The sequence below is a fragment of the Colobus angolensis genome, unplaced genomic scaffold (assembly GCF_000951035.1).
Source record: "Colobus angolensis palliatus isolate OR3802 unplaced genomic scaffold, Cang.pa_1.0 Scaffold232, whole genome shotgun sequence".
Classification (NCBI taxonomy): domain Eukaryota; kingdom Metazoa; phylum Chordata; class Mammalia; order Primates; family Cercopithecidae; genus Colobus; species Colobus angolensis.
The window spans coordinates 4,301,698-4,323,291 of record NW_012115511.1 but is presented as its reverse complement, the minus strand read 5'-3'; the positions used below and the strand labels follow the sequence as shown (position 1 = coordinate 4,323,291).

General features: G+C 36.2%; 1 protein-coding gene across 3 annotated transcripts in view; it reads right to left on the bottom strand.

Annotated features, from left to right (window-relative positions):
• Positions 1-21,594, bottom strand: part of AMPH (amphiphysin) — a 248,808-nt gene that overhangs the window by 89,033 nt on the left and 138,181 nt on the right. For all 3 annotated transcript variants that reach the window (XM_011944511.1, XM_011944512.1, XM_011944514.1), the window contains exons 5-8: positions 21,382-21,477; positions 10,289-10,396; positions 8,792-8,877; positions 44-119 (exon numbers count right to left, since the gene is read on the bottom strand). In XM_011944511.1, the coding sequence (XP_011799901.1) occupies positions 44-119; positions 8,792-8,877; positions 10,289-10,396; positions 21,382-21,477 (366 nt within the window). The remainder of the gene's footprint in view (positions 1-43; positions 120-8,791; positions 8,878-10,288; positions 10,397-21,381; positions 21,478-21,594) is intronic.

Below are 21,594 nucleotides of genomic sequence, written 5' to 3'. Positions count from 1 at the left end.
TCTTTTACTTTAGATTCCATATGCAAAAATAATCATGACTCACCACCGCAATTTCCTTATGAAACTTGGCTTCAAGGCTGGAGACGTTTTTGAAAGTATTCACATAAAATCCAACTCGTCTGCCATGTGGAAATACAAAGAGGAAAGAAGAGAGAGGGAAAGACCAGTCAGCAAAAATAATTTTAATAGCAATGAAATGTATGAAAATCCAGGTTTCTTTTATACCATTTTGAATAACTTTGGACTACATAAAATACTGAACCCAAAGCAAGCCCAACATTTCCTCGTCTGTTAATGAACGAAACCAAACATCTTTTGGCATAGAGCATGACCTCTCCTAAAATTCAGTTACTGCCTTAAGACAGTGATTCTCAAACCTTAGTGTGCATGAGAACCACCTGAAGGGTGTGTTTCTGATCCAGTAGGTCTGAACATGGAGACTGAGAATTTGTATTGCTGGTGAGTTTCTAGGTGATAACTGATGCTGCTGATTCAGAGACAATGCTTATGGAACCACCGCCCTGAGAATTTCCTTATATTTTAGATAATGTTTCTTGCTTTCGAGATTTGAGAAGTTCATTATTAATTTTTATAAACTATAAATGGTCTAGTTATTATTAGGTGTTTGGGCTCTGAAATTTGTCTCATAGAGGGAAATAAAAAACACATAAATTAATTCTAATTGTTCATCAAAAATTAGAGCGTGTCATCACTGAGTAAATGAAAATATAAGCTGCCCATTCATAAGAGCAATGAGATTAACTTCTTCTATGGCTTATCTTTACTTACATCCCTAACATATTTGACTTAATCTTAATTTTCTATACTTACAATGATCATGTGACCCTGATTTCATATATTTTTCTTTTAATTGATTTTAAAAGATCATATACTTATTCATAAATACATGAGCATATACATATTCATATGCATACAAATACACAGGCATATAGACATCTATTCATTAATAAAGAAAATCCGGCCGGGCGCGGTGGCTCAAGCCTGTAATCCCAGCACTTTGGGAGGCCGAGACGGGCGGATCACGAGGTCAGGAGATCGAGACCATCCTGGCTAACACAGTGAAACCCCGTCTCTACTAAAAAATACAAAAAACTAGCCGGGCGAGGCGGCGGGCGCCTGTAGTCCCAGCTACTCGGGAGGCTGAGGCAGGAGAATGGCGTAAACCCGGGAGGCGGAGCTTGCAGTGAGCTGAGATCCGGCCACTGCACTCCAGCGCGGGCGACAGAGCGAGACTCCGTCTCAAAAAAAAAAAAAAGAAAATCCTTCACAGTGTGTTTGGGAAATGTTAAGCCCCTAGGAAGATCAGACCAGAGCCTGGGAGAGGAGAGCCTAGTGAGGAAGCAGATGGTTCTCTGGGGCAGAGGTCCTTGCCAGACCATGAAGCACAGCATTTACTGGCAGGCAGTGGGCAACCCCTAGATGTGTTTGAGATAGGGCAAAGGAGAAGACTTGCACCTGTATTTGAGGAAGCTAACTAAGGCAGCAGCTTGACAGGCAAGGAGAGACCCTACAGGCTACCTGTACATTATGCAGGGGGACCCCACTCTCAGTGTTTGCACAGAAGTCTTCTGGGGCACTTTGAGTGGCAACTCATGACTCCTTCTCCAGGGCCCCAATCAACTGAGACAGTAATTCTTAACACCTTTCTTCCTTCAATTACTCAACAAAGGACCTATCCAACTCTGGGTACATGCATAGTGGTAGGTGAACACGTTTCTAGGAACGTACAATCCAGTTAGAGAAGCACCCAGAGGGGCTGCTTGATGAATATATGCTCTATTTATACTTACAATGGAAATATATGTGTGTGTGTGTGTGTGTGTGTGTGTGTGTAAGAGAAATAAGCAGATTTTATACACATTTGAAACAAGCAGATTATAAAACCACATGGGAATGTTAAGTTACAACAAGAAGGCATACATGATTAAATACCAAAAGTGAGTGGATATGGGCAGAAACAGAGAAACTGAGAGGAGAGGAGAGAAATGGGCCCTGTGATAGCTGCAAACACCTGCTTAAGAGGACAAACTTGGGCTGCAGAAAGAAGGGTCCATTTTAAATAGGAGGTGGGTACAGATGGAAGAGGTGTGTAAGTTGAACTTCATTGGAGAGTATTATTTTATTTTTATTAATTTTTTCTATGGTAAACAAAACCCTAATGAATATCTATGATTAAGGTTTTGTACACAGCTTATTCATTTCCTTAGGACAGATTTCTTGAAGGTATTTGCTGGTAAAAGGAGTGAACCAAATAAGCATTGATGTTCACTGTCAAACTGCTCCCACCAGACTGGGCCACCTATAGTCCCAATTACCTTATATACAAGGTAATTGAACATTACCTTACATACAACCTCTATAAATATAACAGCCAAAAGTTGGCATCTCACTGACTTTTAAGTTTGTGTTTCTTTAATTAAAGTTAACACTTTTGTTCATTTATTTACTGTTCATTTGTATTCCTTCTTTTGTGAATCACCTATTCAATTTTTCTGTTATTTCTTAGTATTGTTTTTCTTATCAATATGTAATGGCACTTCTATTAAACATATTTAACTTTGGATGCATTAGGCAAAAACAAAAAAGAAGTCCCGTTCTTCTATATTTCAATTGTGTTTTCGGATATACAGCATATCTTAAGTTGTCAAATCAATTATTATCCTGAGAAAATGGTGTAGTATCAGAAGTATCTTATTTAGAATAACTAAACATCTACGTTTTCCCAATATTTTGTTTTTTAATTTAGAAACCAAATTAACTAGCATATATTTAATTAGGATAAAGTGTCCAACATTTTTGATACAACTGATAGTGATTTTCTCCCATTTATGAAGTCAGAGATCCCGCAAAGAGGGGAATGCCTTTAACTAGTTCATTATTACAGCCCCAGCACCTAGTACACAGTAGGCATGAATAAATGAACAAACTCCATAAACGAATAAACAAGCCAGTGAATGAAGAAACTTGGCACCCGTTCCACTACAAGAGCACATTCTGATGTGACCCTAGCTTGTAAAAACCTAATGTAACCAGCAGTAGAATATATAGACACAGAGTACCAGAATACCAGGCTCTTGATTCTGATAGTATCTGCTTAAAAGTTTCATTTGGCAAGTTCTTTATAAACAAGGGACTCTGAGACATCACCATTTCCCCAAATGTGGCATCCTCAGGACCTTTCTGATTATCTGTCAAAACCAACTTAATTTCTTTATTAAGATGTTTCTTTGTTCTCAGAAATAAAGGAAAAATTAAGTTGAGCTTATCACAGCTACAGTTCGCAGGCCTGAGCACTTTCCCCTCTGCAATGCCCTAAGGAAATCTGCCTCCCTGGAGGGGAGTGTCAGTGCTTCCCCCAGACCCTCATGCAGTGGAGGAGGCATCCCCTGCTGTCCTTCACTTACCATGGAGATGGAGTACGAGCAAGAGTTTTTCCCTAGCTCTCTTCTGATCCTCTAAGCTCACTCCATTCTGGGATTAATGGCACTCATATTCAATTTCTTCAAAGCCTAATATCAACCTCTCAGCAACACTTCTCAACCCCAACCACAATCCACAATGGCATGCCTCATGGTTTCCCCTCTCTCCTTCACCAAATCCTAACACTAACACTGTAGATCTCGACAACCATATGACTATCCAGCCAAAACATGAGCCCTCTAACTAGTGACCCCAACATCCTATTTATACACATTCTGCATTGGCCTCTGACATCTTGGATCTTGCCATGACTCACAACTATTTCACCTCTGAAATGGGGCAGATCAGTGGCCCACCCACTAACCTAATTTCCTGGGCCATGAGCTCCTTCATTCATTCATTTCCATTCCACCTGCTTTTTTCAAAACCTCTGTGAGATCAATGCGCTTTTCTTCCAGGCCATTACCCTTGATCAGGCTGAACATCCTGCTTTATCAAGCTTGGGCCCTGTGGTGTACCCCTCAACACTCTCTGGCCAGTCCTATCAATACCCCTCCTCCTTGTCCTGATCCCCTGTTTGCCCCACATATCCTCAGTCCTAAATTATTCCACCTTTACTACAGCTATGCCATCATCTCAAAATGACAAAAGTTGTTTTTAGAAAACTTCCCTTGCCCTCTAATTTCCCTATACCAGCTGCCACAATTCCTCAGGCCCATCATAGTTAGAATCCTCAAAATAACAGACACCATCACCTGTTGCTGCTTTCTCATCTCCAGTGGAGTCTCCACTGCCTATAATCAAGCTTCTGATCCCAACATCTACTGAAACCCCCTCTGGACGTTTACCAAAGGTGATGCCTCTTCAGTCCTCATCTGCTTGATCCCTCTATTGTAAATGATAGTCCTGGCACCCCTCATTTTTAAAATTCTCTCCATTCTTGCCTTTTTGAGATATCCCTCTGTCATGGCTCCTTCTACATCTCTGATTAATTTTTGGAAGGCTTTTCCACAGTTCCCTCTTCTTTTGCACATTCCATAAAATACTGGTGCTCTCAAAGGTTCTGCTTTGATCCTCATCTTGCCATTTGATCTATCTGACCATCTAATTCATCAACTCTCATGGCATCATTACCACCCATATGGTAATGACTCCCAAACCTTTCTTCAAGCTTTAGACTTAGCTTAATAGACATAACTTTTGGAATTTCCTAACGATTCTTCAACTCAACATATATAAGCCAGATTCAATCTTGCCAAAATTTCCTTTTCTTTATATATTGTCTATCTCTTTGAGAGACGACTTCCCTAAACATCCAAACTACAGTCTGAGTTACCCCATCTCATGTCACTCTCTACTAAACTATCCTTTTTAAAAAAAATTTTTTCTGCATTGAACTTATTGCCTGATATCTTATTTTTCATTTCTTTTAAAGGTAATTGCCTTTCCCTGTCCTTCAATACAAGCTCCAAGCAAACAAAAAGTTTCAGTACAGAATCTTTAGCATCTAACAGAGTTCTTCACACACAGTAGATGGTCAATAAATATTTGTTGAATGAATGATAAATGTATCTGATCCCTGTCTTTCTCCTGCTTCATCACCACAAGCCCCTCCCAAACACTATCACTCTGACCTTGAGTTACATCAGACCAATTAAAGTTCCATGAACCCAGATATCTGCTTCAACACACAGGCCTTTATTCATACTCTATGTCAGTCTGGCATATCCTTTTCACTAAATGGTGGCTTTACTAATTTTACAAGATTTACCTCAAGAATTCTCTTTAGAGTCCTTCCTTCTTTCCTTCTCTATCTATATAATCTATAAGCTCCTTTAAAACCTGCAATCATATTCTAGTATTTTCTTTTTTAAAATTGAACCTGCATCCTCCCCTAAGCAGTAGTTCATTTCTCCTTCATGAACTACTAATTTTTGAAGATCAGTTTAAATCCAAAATTTTGAAAGTTTTCTACACTTGGCAGTAATAGAGGAATAGAGAAACAAAAAAGATATAAGGCACACAAAGCAATTAGCAAAATAGTAGACAGAAAGCCTACATTATTGGTAATTATATAAAGGCAAATGGACTGAGCACAGCAATCAAAGGGCAGAGGCTGGCAGAATGGATAAAACACACACAGATGTGCACACACAAATGATCCAACTAAATACTGCCCACAAGAGACATGCTTTAGAGTCAAGATAGGTGGAAAGTTTAAAAATGGAAAAAAGAATATTTCATGAAAAGAGTAATGAAAAGAGAGCTTGAATGGCTATAGTAATATCAGACAAAATAGTCAAAATTATTAGAGACAAAGGACAGTTTATAAAGATAAAACAGTCAATCCATCAAGAAGATATACCAGTTATAAACATATATACACCTAACAACGGAGCCCTAAAATACATTAAGCAAAAGCTGACAGAAATGAAGACAGAAACAAGGCAGAAGATAGTAAGGAAATAGAAAACTTGAACAACATATAGTCGACCTGAACCTAACAGGCATATATAGAACATTCCACTCAACATTCTGAAGGATTATGAATAGTTTCATGCATTAATAATGAATATATAATATGTTTATTACTCCATGCCCATAATATGCATTTCCTCAAAGGAGGCAAAGAAGATACAAAATACTAATTTCAATTTCAAGGTTGAGTAATATGGTTTGTTAAAGAACATATGTATTTATAGAATAACTTGAAAAATTATGACTGAATGCAATCTCATTTTAGATAAAGAGAGGCCCTAGATAAAAGCAGCAGGATTTACAGGAAAACAAAACAAAACACCAAAGTGTTTTTAAATGCTACCTTTAGGATTTACAAGCTTAACAATCTTAGGCAAGGTATTTAATGAAAATGATCTTTAGCTTCTCATCTGTGAAATGGAGAGATCTGTAATTGTAATGATTAGAGGTTATGTATGTAAAGTATGTAAAATGACACCTAGCAAATACAAAGTATTACAAAAAATGATCTTTTGTATACAGCACAAACAATGCACACAATTATTACGGTTGAGTAATCTGGATTTCATCAAGAAGTATGCTACATAGAAAGGAAGGCTTAAGTCAGGTTTTGATCAAAAGGCAGGATCTGGATTGAAAAACTAGTTTTGACTGATGTTATTTTATAAGTGCCAGAGTGAGACATTAGATTGATTTCAAAAGCATTGAAACATTTATACTGTGTATGACCAGAAAAGGGGAAAGGCTTCTTTCCAAAATTACCCCTCAGATATTCCCTTTGTTTTTAAGTCCCTACAAAGTCTTTCATGCTACAAGACACTCCAACAATTACTTTACTTTGAATAACCAAATACAATTTAGGAAGGGCACAAAAGACTGAAATAACATCAATGCTAGTTTTGGATATAGTAGAGCTCACTAGAAAAATCTTAGTTATATACCCAATACATATTAAGGCAAATAATAAATATCTGTCTCTTGAAAATTCTGGCAATTTCCCCAAAGTTTCATAATTGGCACTGGCAATTTCCCACGGTATTATCTCATAATTGAAAGCCTTGAACACTGTGGTATCCAAGTCTTTTTGAAGATCAGTGTAAAAAGCAATTAGGCAATTACATTAGAAATCATAAAAAATTCCTTTACAGGGGAAATAAAAAGAATAACTGTCTTAATTGTATGTAAATGGCAACTTAGGTTTGGAACTAAATATCTGTTGAAGATGAAGATAAGCTCTGGAGAACTACTAGTTGAGGTGATGAGTATCTTAAGTGAGGACAAAAACACTGATGCTACAGATACATGTAAAGACTTTGAATAAAAGTATTCCATGAAATGTCAAAGCAAAAAAGTAATATCTGTATTTTTTTAAAAGCCATAGCATCATATAATTTTTGATTTTAAATAAATGCAAATAACTAAATAAATTCAAATTATAAATAGATATTTGTTTTATCTCTATCCCTAAAAGTTGTATACATTCAGGTTGTTTAAATCCTCTCTGGGGGAGAGAAGAGGTCTTCTTTAGGCACATACAGTGAGGTCCTAAGCAGGCCACAGAGATGTCAAGGTGGAGCTTCTGAAAGAAAAGGTGTACAGGAAGAGGTCAAAGAAAGAAATGTAAAGGCAAGACTACTATCATAATCCACAACAGGATGACGAGGGTTAGGGTGTGGACAGTGGGACAAGAGAAAGGGAGAGCGATCCAGAAGCCCGCACCAAAAAATGATAGATTGTTTATTTTGATGGCTCTTTCGTTTCCTGTAGGTAACAATTCCAAAGCGTTGAAGCTTGGGAGCCCAGAAATAATGGCACACACACACAAAAAGAAAGAAATGCAGATGTAGAGAGAATGAATAAATTCAGATGAACAATGACATAATTTCGCATGTTGGACTTTGGGTGATGGCCGGACATTGAGGTAGAAACTAGCCAAAATTTCATACAGATATTTCAGTAGTTCAGCGAGAAACACTGCGTACCTTTTATTGGCAAAATTTAAAAACACTAGAGATGAACTCAAAAATGGGCAAATTCTAGTATAGACCCTCAAAATGCTTACAATTTTGGCGGGTAAATAGAAGCTCTAGAATTTGTATATAGGAAGCCTTTCAAGGCAAACCCATCTAGTTGGAAGTTAGAAATAGAGGACCTGATTTAAAATAACGTGGCATTATTTTAAGTACAATTCTGGCTAATTTGGGGTAGGAGCATGAGGATGCTGACAGAGACTGAGGATCATAAGGTATTATTTCATCCAACAACTTCTTTGTTCTACCACTGAGTAGGAAAAACAGGACAACTATTTAAAAATGCACTTAATTCCATGAGAAATGCAGAGTAATGTGTAAATAAGACTATCTGGTGCTCAAAATACGAATACAGTTCAGATTTAAAAGTCAGGGCTGAAAGTAGAGGCTTACCATCTAAGCCAGATGACTAGATGAGCTCTTGGAATAAAGGAAGTTCCTCCAAGAACCGAAAGGACATTATTGTAAGTTTCAAGATGAGGGACAGTCTTCCTAATGCCTCTAATTGAGATTTAGGTCTCCACTTGAGAAATTGATCGAGGTCTAAAATTGTGTCATCCTGTACGGCAGCTACTAGCCACAAGTGGTTATTTACGTATACACAAATTAAAACAAAATAAATTAAGTTTAAAATTTAGTTCCTCCTTTTTAATCCTAGCCATATTCCAAGTGATCAACAGCCACTAGTGACAAGTAGCTACCATACTGGAAAGTACAGATAAAGAACACTTCCACTGGACAGTGTTGAAGTATCGCAGTAAAAATAAAGACAAGATAAGGGATATTCACTGACCTTGAATTTCTAAAAGGAACATGTGCAACCTGTAGAGAAATATTTTTACCTTGACCATAATGATGGTAACTCTTCTTGTAAGTCAACATTAAACTCTTCAAACACTTTCTGTGCTTTCTGAAATTCCTCTTCTGCCTAGGAATGAAACATAACATGTGTTTAAGAAAGACCATTTCTATACACAACAGCATCATTTAATATAAAATAAGAATAGTTTTATGGCATCTTGGAAACATTTTGAGAAGGAGAGTATTTGGTTAAAAGCATATCCTTGTTTTTCAATTAAACAGGAAACACTAAGAATCCCTAAAACTGGAAACTGGATTGATTACAATGGTTGCTCTTCCAGTTTCTGGCTGAATCATCTATTCTACAAAAATGTGTTAGCTGCCTGCCATGTAGACAGCTCTGCTATGGATACTGAACATGAATGCATCCCCAGCAAATTCCCAGTCTAGTGGAAACTCTAAATAATTACATTACAGGATGTATTTACAAAAGGGACTTACAATGTGTTATAGAGCATGCTATGTGGAAGGTGGTGCTGAATCCTAAAGAATCAGAAAATGTTTGCTAAAGGAGGGGGTAGGAAAGACATTACAATACATAAAGGTGGAATGCCTTGAAATGGAATTCTAGCTTACCATGTGAACTTGTCAGACTGCTTTACTACTGTGTACCTCACAGGTTGTTTTGAGTATTAAGGAAAGTTAATGTAGATGAAGTGTTGAACAGGGTGCCTGGTATCTAAGAGGCCTCTCATGAAGGGCATTTATTATTGTGAACTGCTTAGAAACTGTTGTGTAGCTCTGGCTCATGGTATATTTATGACGAAGGTGAGGAGGGGAAAGGAGACCTGAAAGTTGATCAGGATGGACAGGTGAGTTACAGCCAAATTGTGAGGGTCTTCTATGCTGTACTAAGAAATTTAGCATTTTTCGTAGATGTAATAGAAACCATTAAAATATTTAAGCAGTGAGAAACATATCTTGATGTAGAAAGACCATTTAGACAGCTGTGTGTAGGCACATAGGAAAAGGCAAAACTGGAAGAAGAGGGTGTACTTAGGAGATGACTTCAGTTAGTCGGCATCTGTAACTTGCTGATATACATGGTGAAAGCTACTATAAAAACTTTTCTAACAGAAAATTAGTTTTATGCAAATCCACACGTCTGTACTCTCAGACAATCAAAAGTCACCTCTGAGAATTTCAGCTTGGTGTCCCATCTGCATCTGCATTTCCGCACTGAGTGTGGACCACAAGTACCTAAGGAAGTGCGGGCACACTACTTTCTTTGATCCTGCAACATTGTAGGTCAAAGTTCATTCTGATCAAAATGTGTGAGTCAGTGTCCCCCATATGAACTGTACAATATAATGAAAAGCTTTATTTCCATTAAAAATAATAAAAAGCACTATGTTTCAGTTTAAATTCTGTTCAGTTTCCAATCTCCTTTTACAGAGGAAGCACTTAATTTTAAAAAGCAAAGCTGCAACAGGTCATAAAATATGGAGAGTGGTATTCACCATAGGCTCAATCCGTACCTTAGAGATTCGACTCTCATCCTTCCTCTTGGAGCTCTGCAGAGCTTCCAGATGGTGGCGGGCACTGTCGTAGTCCACCAGCTTCCTGCTGCGCTTGGCAATGCGATTCTGTCAACAGGAAATGCACTCACTAAGAAAGAAGCATGGACATAGAGTCTCCCTTTGACAGCCAGGTGCCAAAATGCTTTCCTTGTCCAGAGCTGCTGAGGATCTTGACTGGAGATCAAGAAGAGCTGGAGTTTCACTAGCTAAGTGACCCCTGAAAATCAGATGAACGCCTCCAATCCTTTGTGTGGAAGCCATTAGATAAATATATTCCCTTTTGATAATAATTAGGATAATCATGAGCAGCTGAGGGCAGTTTGCAGTCAACGACCAGGAAAAAATCCAGAATTGGTCAGGGAGAGAAGGCAAAACTATACTCTTCATTATTCTCTAGTCTAAATCTTTAAATGTTGTATTCCGAAGATAGTGGAAAACTATGTTAGATTTGGTTTTATAATTCTAATAACACTCACACCAACAGCAGTTCTATAAAAACAGATTTACTTCCTAAGAAATCTCTTTTCCTACAAATGATTCTCAATACTTTGTTCATTAAATCCCTTAGACTAATGTGTCATTTGGAATAACTGGTGGTCAAAGACACAGGGCCAAAGGCACAGATTGTGCTAATGGGCAAGCCCTTTCCCATGGGTCAACACCGGAAGCCATGAGAAAGTCTGAGAACAAGACATTCCCTTGAAGTGTGGATGCAAATGAGGTGACATATGGCTGCTAGGGGATAGGCATAAAGCCCTGCTCATTTCTATGGAACATTTCCACTTAACAACAACAACAACAACAAAAAGCTTTAAGCTGCTTGAGGAGGGGGCACCAAAACCTTCTACCCACAGGTACAAGCAAAGATCTACTGCTTCTAAGGGAGCAGTCAAAGCAAAACCAGTGTGGCTCCGGTAGAGATGGAGAGCCTTCTGACCTCTAGATTTTAGGAAAAAATAATTGTTGTAGGCAAAAGGGTAAAAGAAAAAGTCTCAAGGGGCATAAAAGCTTCCTAGGCCCAAGACCTGACTCCTTGGGCCTAGGAAGGAGTGGACTGTTCCAACTTGGGCAGGGAAGGAAACTTGCTCAAATCCAACCACAGATATGAGGCTGACTTTGCCTAAAACAAGGCCGGAAAAGGATTTAAAACAAATAAATAAAAAAACAAAACAAAACAAAACAAAAAACCCAAAAGCCCTAACTCCACTAGAAGCTATAACACTAAAAAACAAGCAATAGTGGCCTACCACTGGAGGAAGACAGTGCAAGGAGAGAGACCCCTTCTGCAATATAGGCATACAAAGACAACTAAAATCTAATAAGCAGCAGCCACACTGAGAAAAACCCTCCAGGACCTAAGGGCCCCAAAATCAGGCTTCAACCTAAGAATTTGAAAATATTACGTTGTTAAAATATAAGTACAAGGCATTAGCAGTCTAATTCTGGAGGAATTTGAAAGCTGTGGTGCACTGAAGTAACAATAGCAAAAACAAAGCACCAATCCAGCTCAGGTCCTGATTAATTGATTCCAACTGTCATATTAATGGCCTGATAAAAAGGCTGGCCAATTGTCAGACATAAATATGATTTCAGTACCCACTATCCCATACATGATGTCTGGCATTCAATTAAAAATTACAAAATACACAAAAACAAACAAACAAACAAAACAACCCATGAGAAAAGATAAAGCAAACAACAGAGACAGACTCAGACATGACCCAGATGTTGGAAGTAACAAACGGGAATTTTAAAATGAGTATGACTATGTTAAAGTATCTAGTTTGAAAAAGTCAACAACAAAGATAATCAGATGGGGAATTTCAGAAGAGATATAGAAACTTTAATGGTCAAATAGAAATCCAATTGAAACACTAGAAATTTTAAAAGTGTTATCAGAGAGGAAAAATTGATTCAGTGGGCCCATCACTAAACTTGAAAAAGCTGAGGAAATAAATAGTGTACTTGAAGACAGGTCACAATAAATTATTTCCACTAAAACACAAAAAGGAAAGAATTGAAGAAAAAAAGAGAGATAATTGAGCATCTAAGACCTACAGTGCAATATAAAATGGTCTAACACATTATAATTGAAGTCTCAAAAAGAGATGAGAGAATAAGAAGCAATATTTCAAGAGACAATGGCGGAAAAGTTTTTTAAATAATGAAGACATCCAAGTATAGATCCAAGAAACTCAGAGAATCCTAAAAAGGAAAAATACCAAACAATACACATCTAAATACATCATAGTCAAACTGCTTAACATCAAGAATAAAAGAAAAACATAAAATAAAAAGGTAAAAATTACAGGTTGCTAATCTTCAGAAACCATGCAAGCCAGAACACATTGGATGATATATTTACAGTACTAAAAAATAAAAGTTACAAGAAATCTGCCAACTCAGAATTCTACACCCAGTGAAAATATCTTACAAAAGTGAATGATGACCCCAAAAAACTAATTACTCAAGGAAAAGTTGTAAAGAGCTCTTCATCTTTCTGACGTGGAATAAACTGAGAAGACCAGCCAACATAATCTGTCATAATTTTATTTTAATCTTTCTGTGTTTCGATAAATGTAATTCTGAATGTGCTTGTATTCTGAAATTACACGCTCCTAGACAGTGCGGCCAATTTCTAAATACAGTACAATAACTAAGATCTTCCAATTTTATTAATGATACTAAACTTTTGCTCCTGAAACTCAAAAAACTTTCAGATGTTTGCTTCTCTAGTCAGTCACACAGCCTTTATTTGCTTAGCTAAGTCACACTATGAACATATATCATACGAATAATTTGAACAAGTTGTAAGCTGCTTTGGAATTTTCAGGTACGAGGATACAATTTTTCCGTAACCTTGTCTGATTTCTTAAGTATTGCTTTTAAGGAGATTAAATTACCATGCAATAAAGGTGATGGTAGCAAGAGGGAAGAATAGGAAGTCCTGGACTCTCCTTCCCCACAAACATACAGATTTAACACCAACACATGAATCAATTTTTTGTTTGTGAGACACCAGAAACTAGTTGAATGGCTCCTGAACCCTTGGCAAGCGCAAATCCAGTCACATTGAAACAAGCAGGAAAAGGGGAGATACTTTCTTGCTATCCCTAGCACAGTGCCATATAATCAAGAGGGAACCTCCAGCTCTCTGCTTCTCAGTGAAGAGTGAATAAGTAGGGCTGAACATCTAGAATCCCAACTTTTCTGACTTCTACCCAAGGGAGTGTCTTCTACTTGCCTGTCTTGGATAGCTGACAGGTCCAGCATACACTAGTCCCTGGGTCTACAGAGAATAAACAGAGGTTTGAACATGCATACAGGCACTTGCCATAGCTCCTCTCCCTGGCTCAGTATAGAGCAAGCAGAAGGAAATAAACAAACAAAGAAAAACACACTTCTAGGTAGTATGGCCTACTATACAACTAGTTGCCACAGCCCCTCCCGTCAGTAAAAAACACTGAGGTCCCTGCTTCTATCTATGGAGGGAAAGAGTTAAACAAGCATCCAATGACACAACTTTTGTGGGCTTCCCAAGAAAATGGCTTCCAAAGAAAATGAATCTTGCTTGTCTCAGAGCACTGAAATGACCCAGGATTCTCTAGATGCCTAGGGGTTGCTAAGAACAAAGAAAGCAATCAGGATAGTCAAAAGTTTGAGAGGCTTCTAAAATCTATGACTGGGATGATTGGTGAAGGTCTTCTCCTATATGGAGATAGTCCACAAAGATTAAAAGAGGTGGCTGTTTTGTCTAATGTGAAGATACCAACATAGAGAACCAAGGTAAATTTAAAAACAGGGAAATATGTATCAAACAAAGAAACAAAATAAATTTACAAATATCAACCCTAATGAAATGGAGATATATGATATGTCTGACAGAGAATTCAAAGTAACTGTCACTCAGATCAGGATAATAATGTATACACAAAGTGAGAAATTAAACAAAGCGATATAGAAAATATCAAACAGAAATGATAGAACTGAAAAATACAATAAGTGAACTGAAAAATTCCCTGGGGGAGGGGAGTTCAAGAGAATATTAGATGAAGGAGAAAAGAGTATCAATAAACTCAGACAGGTCATTAAGAATCATTTGGTCAGAGGAACAAAAAGAAAAACAAATGAAAAATAGTGAAAAAAGCTTAAGGGATTTATGGGACACCATTACATGGACCAACTTATGCACTATGGGAATCCCAGAAGGAGAAGAAAAAAATAATCATAAAGCTATTGAAAGAAATAATGACTGAAAACTTCCCAAGACTGGGAAAGAAAATGTTCATTCAAATTCAGGAAGCCCAAAAACTCCAAATGAAATGAACCCCGAAAAGTCTACACAGAGACACATTATTTCAATTGTCAATTACAACTATGGAATTTCAAAACAACAAGAGAAAAGTGACTTGCTCACATACAAGGGAATCTCTGTAATACTATCAATGGACTTTTAGCAGAAGCAGGCAAGAAGGGAGTCAGATGACATATTTAAAGTGATGAAAGAAAGAAAAAATTGTGAAACAAGAGTACTTGTTTCTTGTATTCTTAAAGAAGAGACAAAGACATAGCTAGACAAACCAAAGCTGAAGGAGGTCATCACCATTAGGCCCACCTTGTAAAGAATGTTAAACAGATTTCTTTAACATGAAATTAAAGGACACTAAACAGCAAACAATAGAATAAGAAAGTATAATATTTGTTGGTAAATGTAAATATATAGACAAATACAGAATACCGTATTACTGTAACAGGGATGGGTGAATCACTTTCAATTCTAGTATAAAAGTCAAAAAGACAAAAATGCTAAGCATAACTACAACTAAAAAACATATTTATGAAAACACAATATAAATATATGCAAATTTTGACAATATAAAGTATACATGTAGTGAAAATAAATGTGTAGAGTTTTTAGGGGTGATTGATGTTAATTTAGTTCTTAGCTTAAAATAGACTGTAATAATTATAAAATATTTTATCTAAATTCTATCATAACCACAAAAATACATATGGAAGGTACACAAAAGTAAAAGAGAAAAAAATCAAAGCATATCAATACAAAGAAACAACAAAATACAAAAGAAATTAACGAGAGGAAAAGAGGAACAAACAAATAATAAGACAAACAGAAAACAATGAACAAATTTGTAACAGTAAATGCTTTCCTACTAATAATTACTTCAAATGTAAGTTGATTAAATTCCCAGTCAAAAGACATAGAGTGGCTAAATGAATTTAAATTTAAAAAAAGATCCAACTATTTGTTGTCTACAAGAGACTCACTTTAGATTACAGGACTTACATAGGCTGAAAGTAAAGAGATGGAAAAAGATATTCCAGGCAAATGGTAACCAGAAAAGACTAGGGATGGTTGTCCTTATCAGACAAAATAAACCTTAATTCCAAAACTGTCACAAGAGAAACAGAAGGCCATGTAATGATAAAAAGGTCAATCCCTCAGGAAGATACAGCAATTATAAATATAAAGCACCTATATATATAAAACAAACATTGACAAAATGAAGAAAGAAACAGATAGCAATATGATAATAATACAAAACCTTAATACTCCACTTTCAATTACAGATAGAACCACAATTTCGATTACAATTTCAATTATAGACAGAATATCAACAAAGAAACAGTAGACCTGAACAACACTATAGATCAAATGGACCTAACAGACATATACGGAATATTCAAAACAACAGCAGCAGAACACACATACTCTTAAGTTGCACATGGAAGATGCTTCAGTATGGAAAGTATGTTTGGTCACAAAACAAGTCTTAACAAATTTAATAAGACTGAAATCATACCAGGTATCTTTTCCAAACACAATAAAATAAAACTAGAAATCAATAGCAGAAAGAAAACTGAAAAACTCACAAATGTTTGGAAATTAAACAACACAATTTTGAACAACCAATGGGTCCAAAAAGCTATCAAAATGCATATTAAAAAGTATCTCAGCACAAATGAAAACAAAAACAAGTAGTGGCAAAAGCAGTACTAAGTGGAAAGTTTTAGTGATAAATGCATACATTAAAAGGAAAGATTTCAAATAAACAACCTAACTCTACATATCAAGGAACTAGAAAAAGAACAAATGAAACTCCAAATTGTCAAAAGAAAAGGAAAGATAAAGATTAGAGTGGAAATAAGTGAAATAAAGATTAGAAAAACAATAGGAAAAATCAAGGTAACTACAAGTTGTTTTTTTGAGCAAACAAATTTAACAAACTTTTATCTAAATTAAATAAGATAGAAGACTCAAATAAATATAATCAGAAATGAAAGGTGATACATTACAACTGATGCCATAGAAATAAAAAGGTTAAGAGACTAATATGAACAGTATATACTGGCAAACTGAATAATATAGGTGAGACAGATAAATTACTAGATACATACAACCTACAAAGACCGAATCATGAATAAATGGAAGGCTTGAACACATCTTTAAGTAGTAAGGAGATTTAATAGGCAACCAAATACCTCCCAACAACAACAAAACCAAGACCAGATGGCTTCATTGGCAAATTCTACCAAACATTTAAAAAAGAATTAATGCCAATCATTCTCAAGCTCTTCCAAAAAGATCGCAAGGAAGAGAACACTTCAAAACTCATTGTTTGAGGCCCAGATATCAAAGTCAGACAAAGACACCACAAGAAAAGAAAACTACAGACCAATATCATGATTAACACAGATGCAAAAAAGCACTACAAAATACTAGCAAACTGAATTCCACAGCAGATCAAAAGGATCATACATCATGACCAAGTAGGATTCATTCCTGGGATGCAAGAACAGTTTAACATATGAAAATCAATTAATGTGATACACCACATCAATACAATGAAAGATAAGAATTGCATAATCCTTTCAATAGATGTAGAAAATGCATTTGATAAAATTCATTGTCCTCTCATGATAAAATGCTCAGCAAACTAGAAATGAAGGGAAATTACCCCAACATATCAAAGGCCATACATGGAAAACTTACAGTTAGCATCATGTTCAATAGAAAACACTGAAAACTTTCCACTGACATCAGAAACAAGACAAGGATGCCCACTCTCACCATTTCTTTTCAACTGAAAAAAATTAGGCAAGAAAGAGAAATACAATTCATCCAAATTGGAAAGCAAGAAGTAAAATTGTACCTGTTGGCAGATACTGTGATGTTCTACATGGAAAACCCTAAAGGCTCCACAAAAAAAACTGCCAGAACTAGTAAACAAATAAGAAAAGTTTCCGGATACAAAATCTACATTAAGTAATTAGTTGCCTTTCATCATACTACCTGACTTCAAACTACAAACTACAAGGCTACTGTAACCAAAACAGTATGGTACTGGTACCAAAACAGATCTATAGACCAATGGAACAGAACAGAGGCCTCAGAAATAACGCCACACATCTACAACCCTCTGATCTTGGACAAATATGACAAAAACAAGCAATGAGGAAAGGACTCCCTATTTAGTAAAAGTGTTGGCAAAACTTGCTAGCTATATGCAGAAAACTTAAACTGAACCCCTTCCTTACACCTTATACAAAAATTAACTCAAGATGGATTAAAGACTTAAATGTAAGACCTAAAACTATAAAAACCCTAGAAGAAAACCTACGCAATACCATTCAGAACATAGGCACAGGCAAAGACTGCATGACTAAAACACCAAAAACAATTGCAACAAAAACCAGAATTGATGAATGGGATCTAATTAAACTAAAGAGCTTCAGCACAGCAAAAGAAACTATCATCAGAGTGAACAGGCAACCTGCAGAATGGGAGAAAATTTTTGCAATCTATCCATCTGACAAAGGGCTAATATCGAGAATCTACAAAGAACTTAAACAAATTTACAAGAAAAAAACCAAACAACCCCATCAAAAAGTGGGCAAAGGCTATGAACAGACACTTCTCAAAATAAGACATTTATGTGGCCAACAAACATGAAAAAAAGCTCATCATCACTGGTCATTAGAGACATGCAAATCAAAACCACAATGAGATACCATCTCATGCCAGTTAGAATAGCGATCAGTAAAAAGTCAGGAAACAACAGATGCTGAAGAGTATGTGGAGAAATAGGAACGTTTTTACACTGCTGGTGTGAGTGTAAATTAGTTCAATCATTCTGGAAGACAGTGTGGAAATTCCTCAAGGATTTGGAACCAGAAAGAACATTTGGCCCAGCAATCCTATTACTGGGTGTATACCCAAAGGATTATAAATCATTCTACTATAAAGACACACACACACGTATGTTTACTGCAGTGCTATTCACAACAGCAAAGACTTGGAACCAACCCAAATGCCCATCAATGATAAACTGGTTAAAGAAAATGTGGCACATATACACCATGGAAGACTATGCAGCCATAAAAGGATGAGTTCATGTCCTTTGCAGGGACATGGATGAAGCTAGAAACCAACATTCTCAGCCAACTAACAGAGGAACAGAAAACCAAACACCACATGTTCTCACTCATAAGTGGGAGCTGAACAATGAAAACATGGACACAGAGTGGAACACCACACACCGGGGCCTGTTGGGAGATGGGGGGCTAGGGGAGGGATAGCATTAGGAGAAATACCTGATACAGATGACATGTTGATGGGTGCAGCAAACCACCATGGCACATGTATGCCTATGTAACAAACCTGCAAGTTCTGCACATGTATCCCAGAACTTAAAGTATAATTTAAAAAATTATTAGTTGCCTTTCTATACACTAGTAACAAACTGAGAAAGAAGTTAGGAGAGCAATACCAATTACAATAGCATCCAAGATAAATACTTAATAAACCTAACTGTGGAAGTGAAATGATTTGTACACTGAGAACTATAAAATATTGATTAAAATAAAGAAGGCACAAACAAATGTAATGGCATCCTGGATGCACAGACTGAAAGACTTCCTGTTGTTAAAGTGCCCATACTACCCAAAGTGATCTACAGATTGAATGCAATCCCTATCAAAATCTTAATAGAATTTTTAACAGAAAGTTTTTAAAAAAATTCTAAAATTCACATGGAAGCACAAAAGACCCCAAATAGCCAAAACAACTTTGAAGAAGAAAGACAAAGCTAGAGGCATTACACGTCTTATTTCAAAATTTGTTACAAATCTCAGTAATTAAAACAGCATTGTCCTGGCATAAAGACAGTTATACAGACCTCTGGAACAGAATATAAAGCCCAGAAGTAAATCCACAAATATTCAGTAAACTGATCTTCAAAAAGGGTGCCAAGAATACACAATTGGGAACAGGCAGTCTCCTCAATAAATGCTGCTGGGAAAACTGGATATTTACATGACAAAAAATTACATTGGACCTTTATCTTATACCATACACAAAAATCAACTTAAAATGGATTAAAGACCTGAACTGCAAGATCTGAAACTGTAAAACTCCTAGAAGAAAAGCTGAGGGGGAAAGGCTTCATTTTCTAAATGAAGATGTTTTAGAATAGACATTGGTGTTAGCAATGGTTTCTTGGACTTGACACCAAAAAGACAGGCAACAAAAACAAAAATAGACAAGAGGAACTACATCAAAGTAAAAAGCTTCTGCTCAGCAAAATAAACAATGAAGAGTAAAATGCAAGCTATGGAAAGGGAGAAAAGATCTGAAATCACATGTTTGATGTGGAGTTAATTTCCAAAATATACAAAGGAACACCTAGAGCTCAATAGAAAAAACACTAATAAGCTGACTTAAGAAAGGGCAATGGACTAGAACAGACATTTATCCAAAGACCTACAAACAACCTCAGAGATACATAGAATGATGGTTGCCAAGGGCTAGAGAGAGTTGGAAAATGAGAGTTGCTAATTAACGGGTATAAAATTTCAGTTATGTAAGATGAACAGTAACAATACTGTATTGTGCAGTTCAAAATCTGTTAAAGGGTAGATCTCGTGTTAAATGTTCTTACTGCAATAAAGTAAAAAATACAAATAAAATAAAATAATATTGAAAATAAATTGCAATGCAATAAGCAGTACTCTTAAGTGTTTACTATTGTGAGACTGCTCCACAAACACTACAAATCCCAAGGCAAAAATTGAGTGACTAATCAAAATTATCTGAGGATGTCTCAAAACATGTTCCCTGGTGCACACGGTCTTAAAGAATTTCTAATAATTTCATTTTTTAATTTATCAGAGAATTTTTAAAACCCAATTCACACCTGTTAATGAGGTTGCATTCACCCAACTACTCAATAAAGCACTTTGCTGCCTAATATGGTAACATCATCGAAAACCGACTGTTTGGATTTGCTCTCTGTGGCATTTTGTCAATAGGTCTAACACATCTAGTCTGATCCATTTAGGTTCATTTACCATGTACCAACCCTGTTAGTCTAAAAGCCATCTTTACCTCCAGAGTCAATTCCAAATCTATAATATTCAATCCTTTACTTGTCCATTTACCTCTGTAATAGATTCAAGGGTCAAATAAGATCAGTGTTTTAGACATAATATTTTTAGGTCCAGATGCAAATGTATTTGAAATGCTTATATCTTAACATTTTACCTTCTACCTGAAAATTTCAATGAGAGAAAAACTATCCAGGTTCACTATAAATGCATGCAAAACAGACAGTAAACAAGGAAAGATCAGATTTTGCTCTCACATTTACAATTGAATTTCTCCCTTCCTTGTGACCACTGGTTATTCTAATGGTAATCCTTGTCAAATGCTATATAATAAAAAGTTTTGATTATAAAGACGATTGGAATTTTTGGCAGCTGTTGTTTATGATTTTATATCTATAGGTTTAAAAAGACTTCTGTAGAATAATAAAAGCTGAAGCAGTCCACTAAAGGCAAAATGTGATTTCTGTAATGACATTTCTTTTCAAACTGATAGGAACAATATAAAAATCCCATGCTTAAATAAATGAAAAGTTACCCAGTATCTTTGATGTCAGTTTGAGGACCTTTAATAATTTTTTTCTTGCCCATGTTTCAATAACTACATGACCCCATTCAACTCTTTTCTTTATAGATACAGAGTAAAATACCTTTATGTCAGGAAATTGCCCCAGGTAGGTATCCAGTGTTAGCAAGGACCCATCCACAAGTTTTTGATGGAAGTCTTCCCACAGCACATCACATTTCTAAAAGAAAAAAAGAAATAAAGAGACCACTGCTGAGTTATTTTAATTGGATACTTTTCACCAAACTCCTAAAAAGTATCTGAAACTATAAAATTAGACAAGTAATATTTTCCCAGA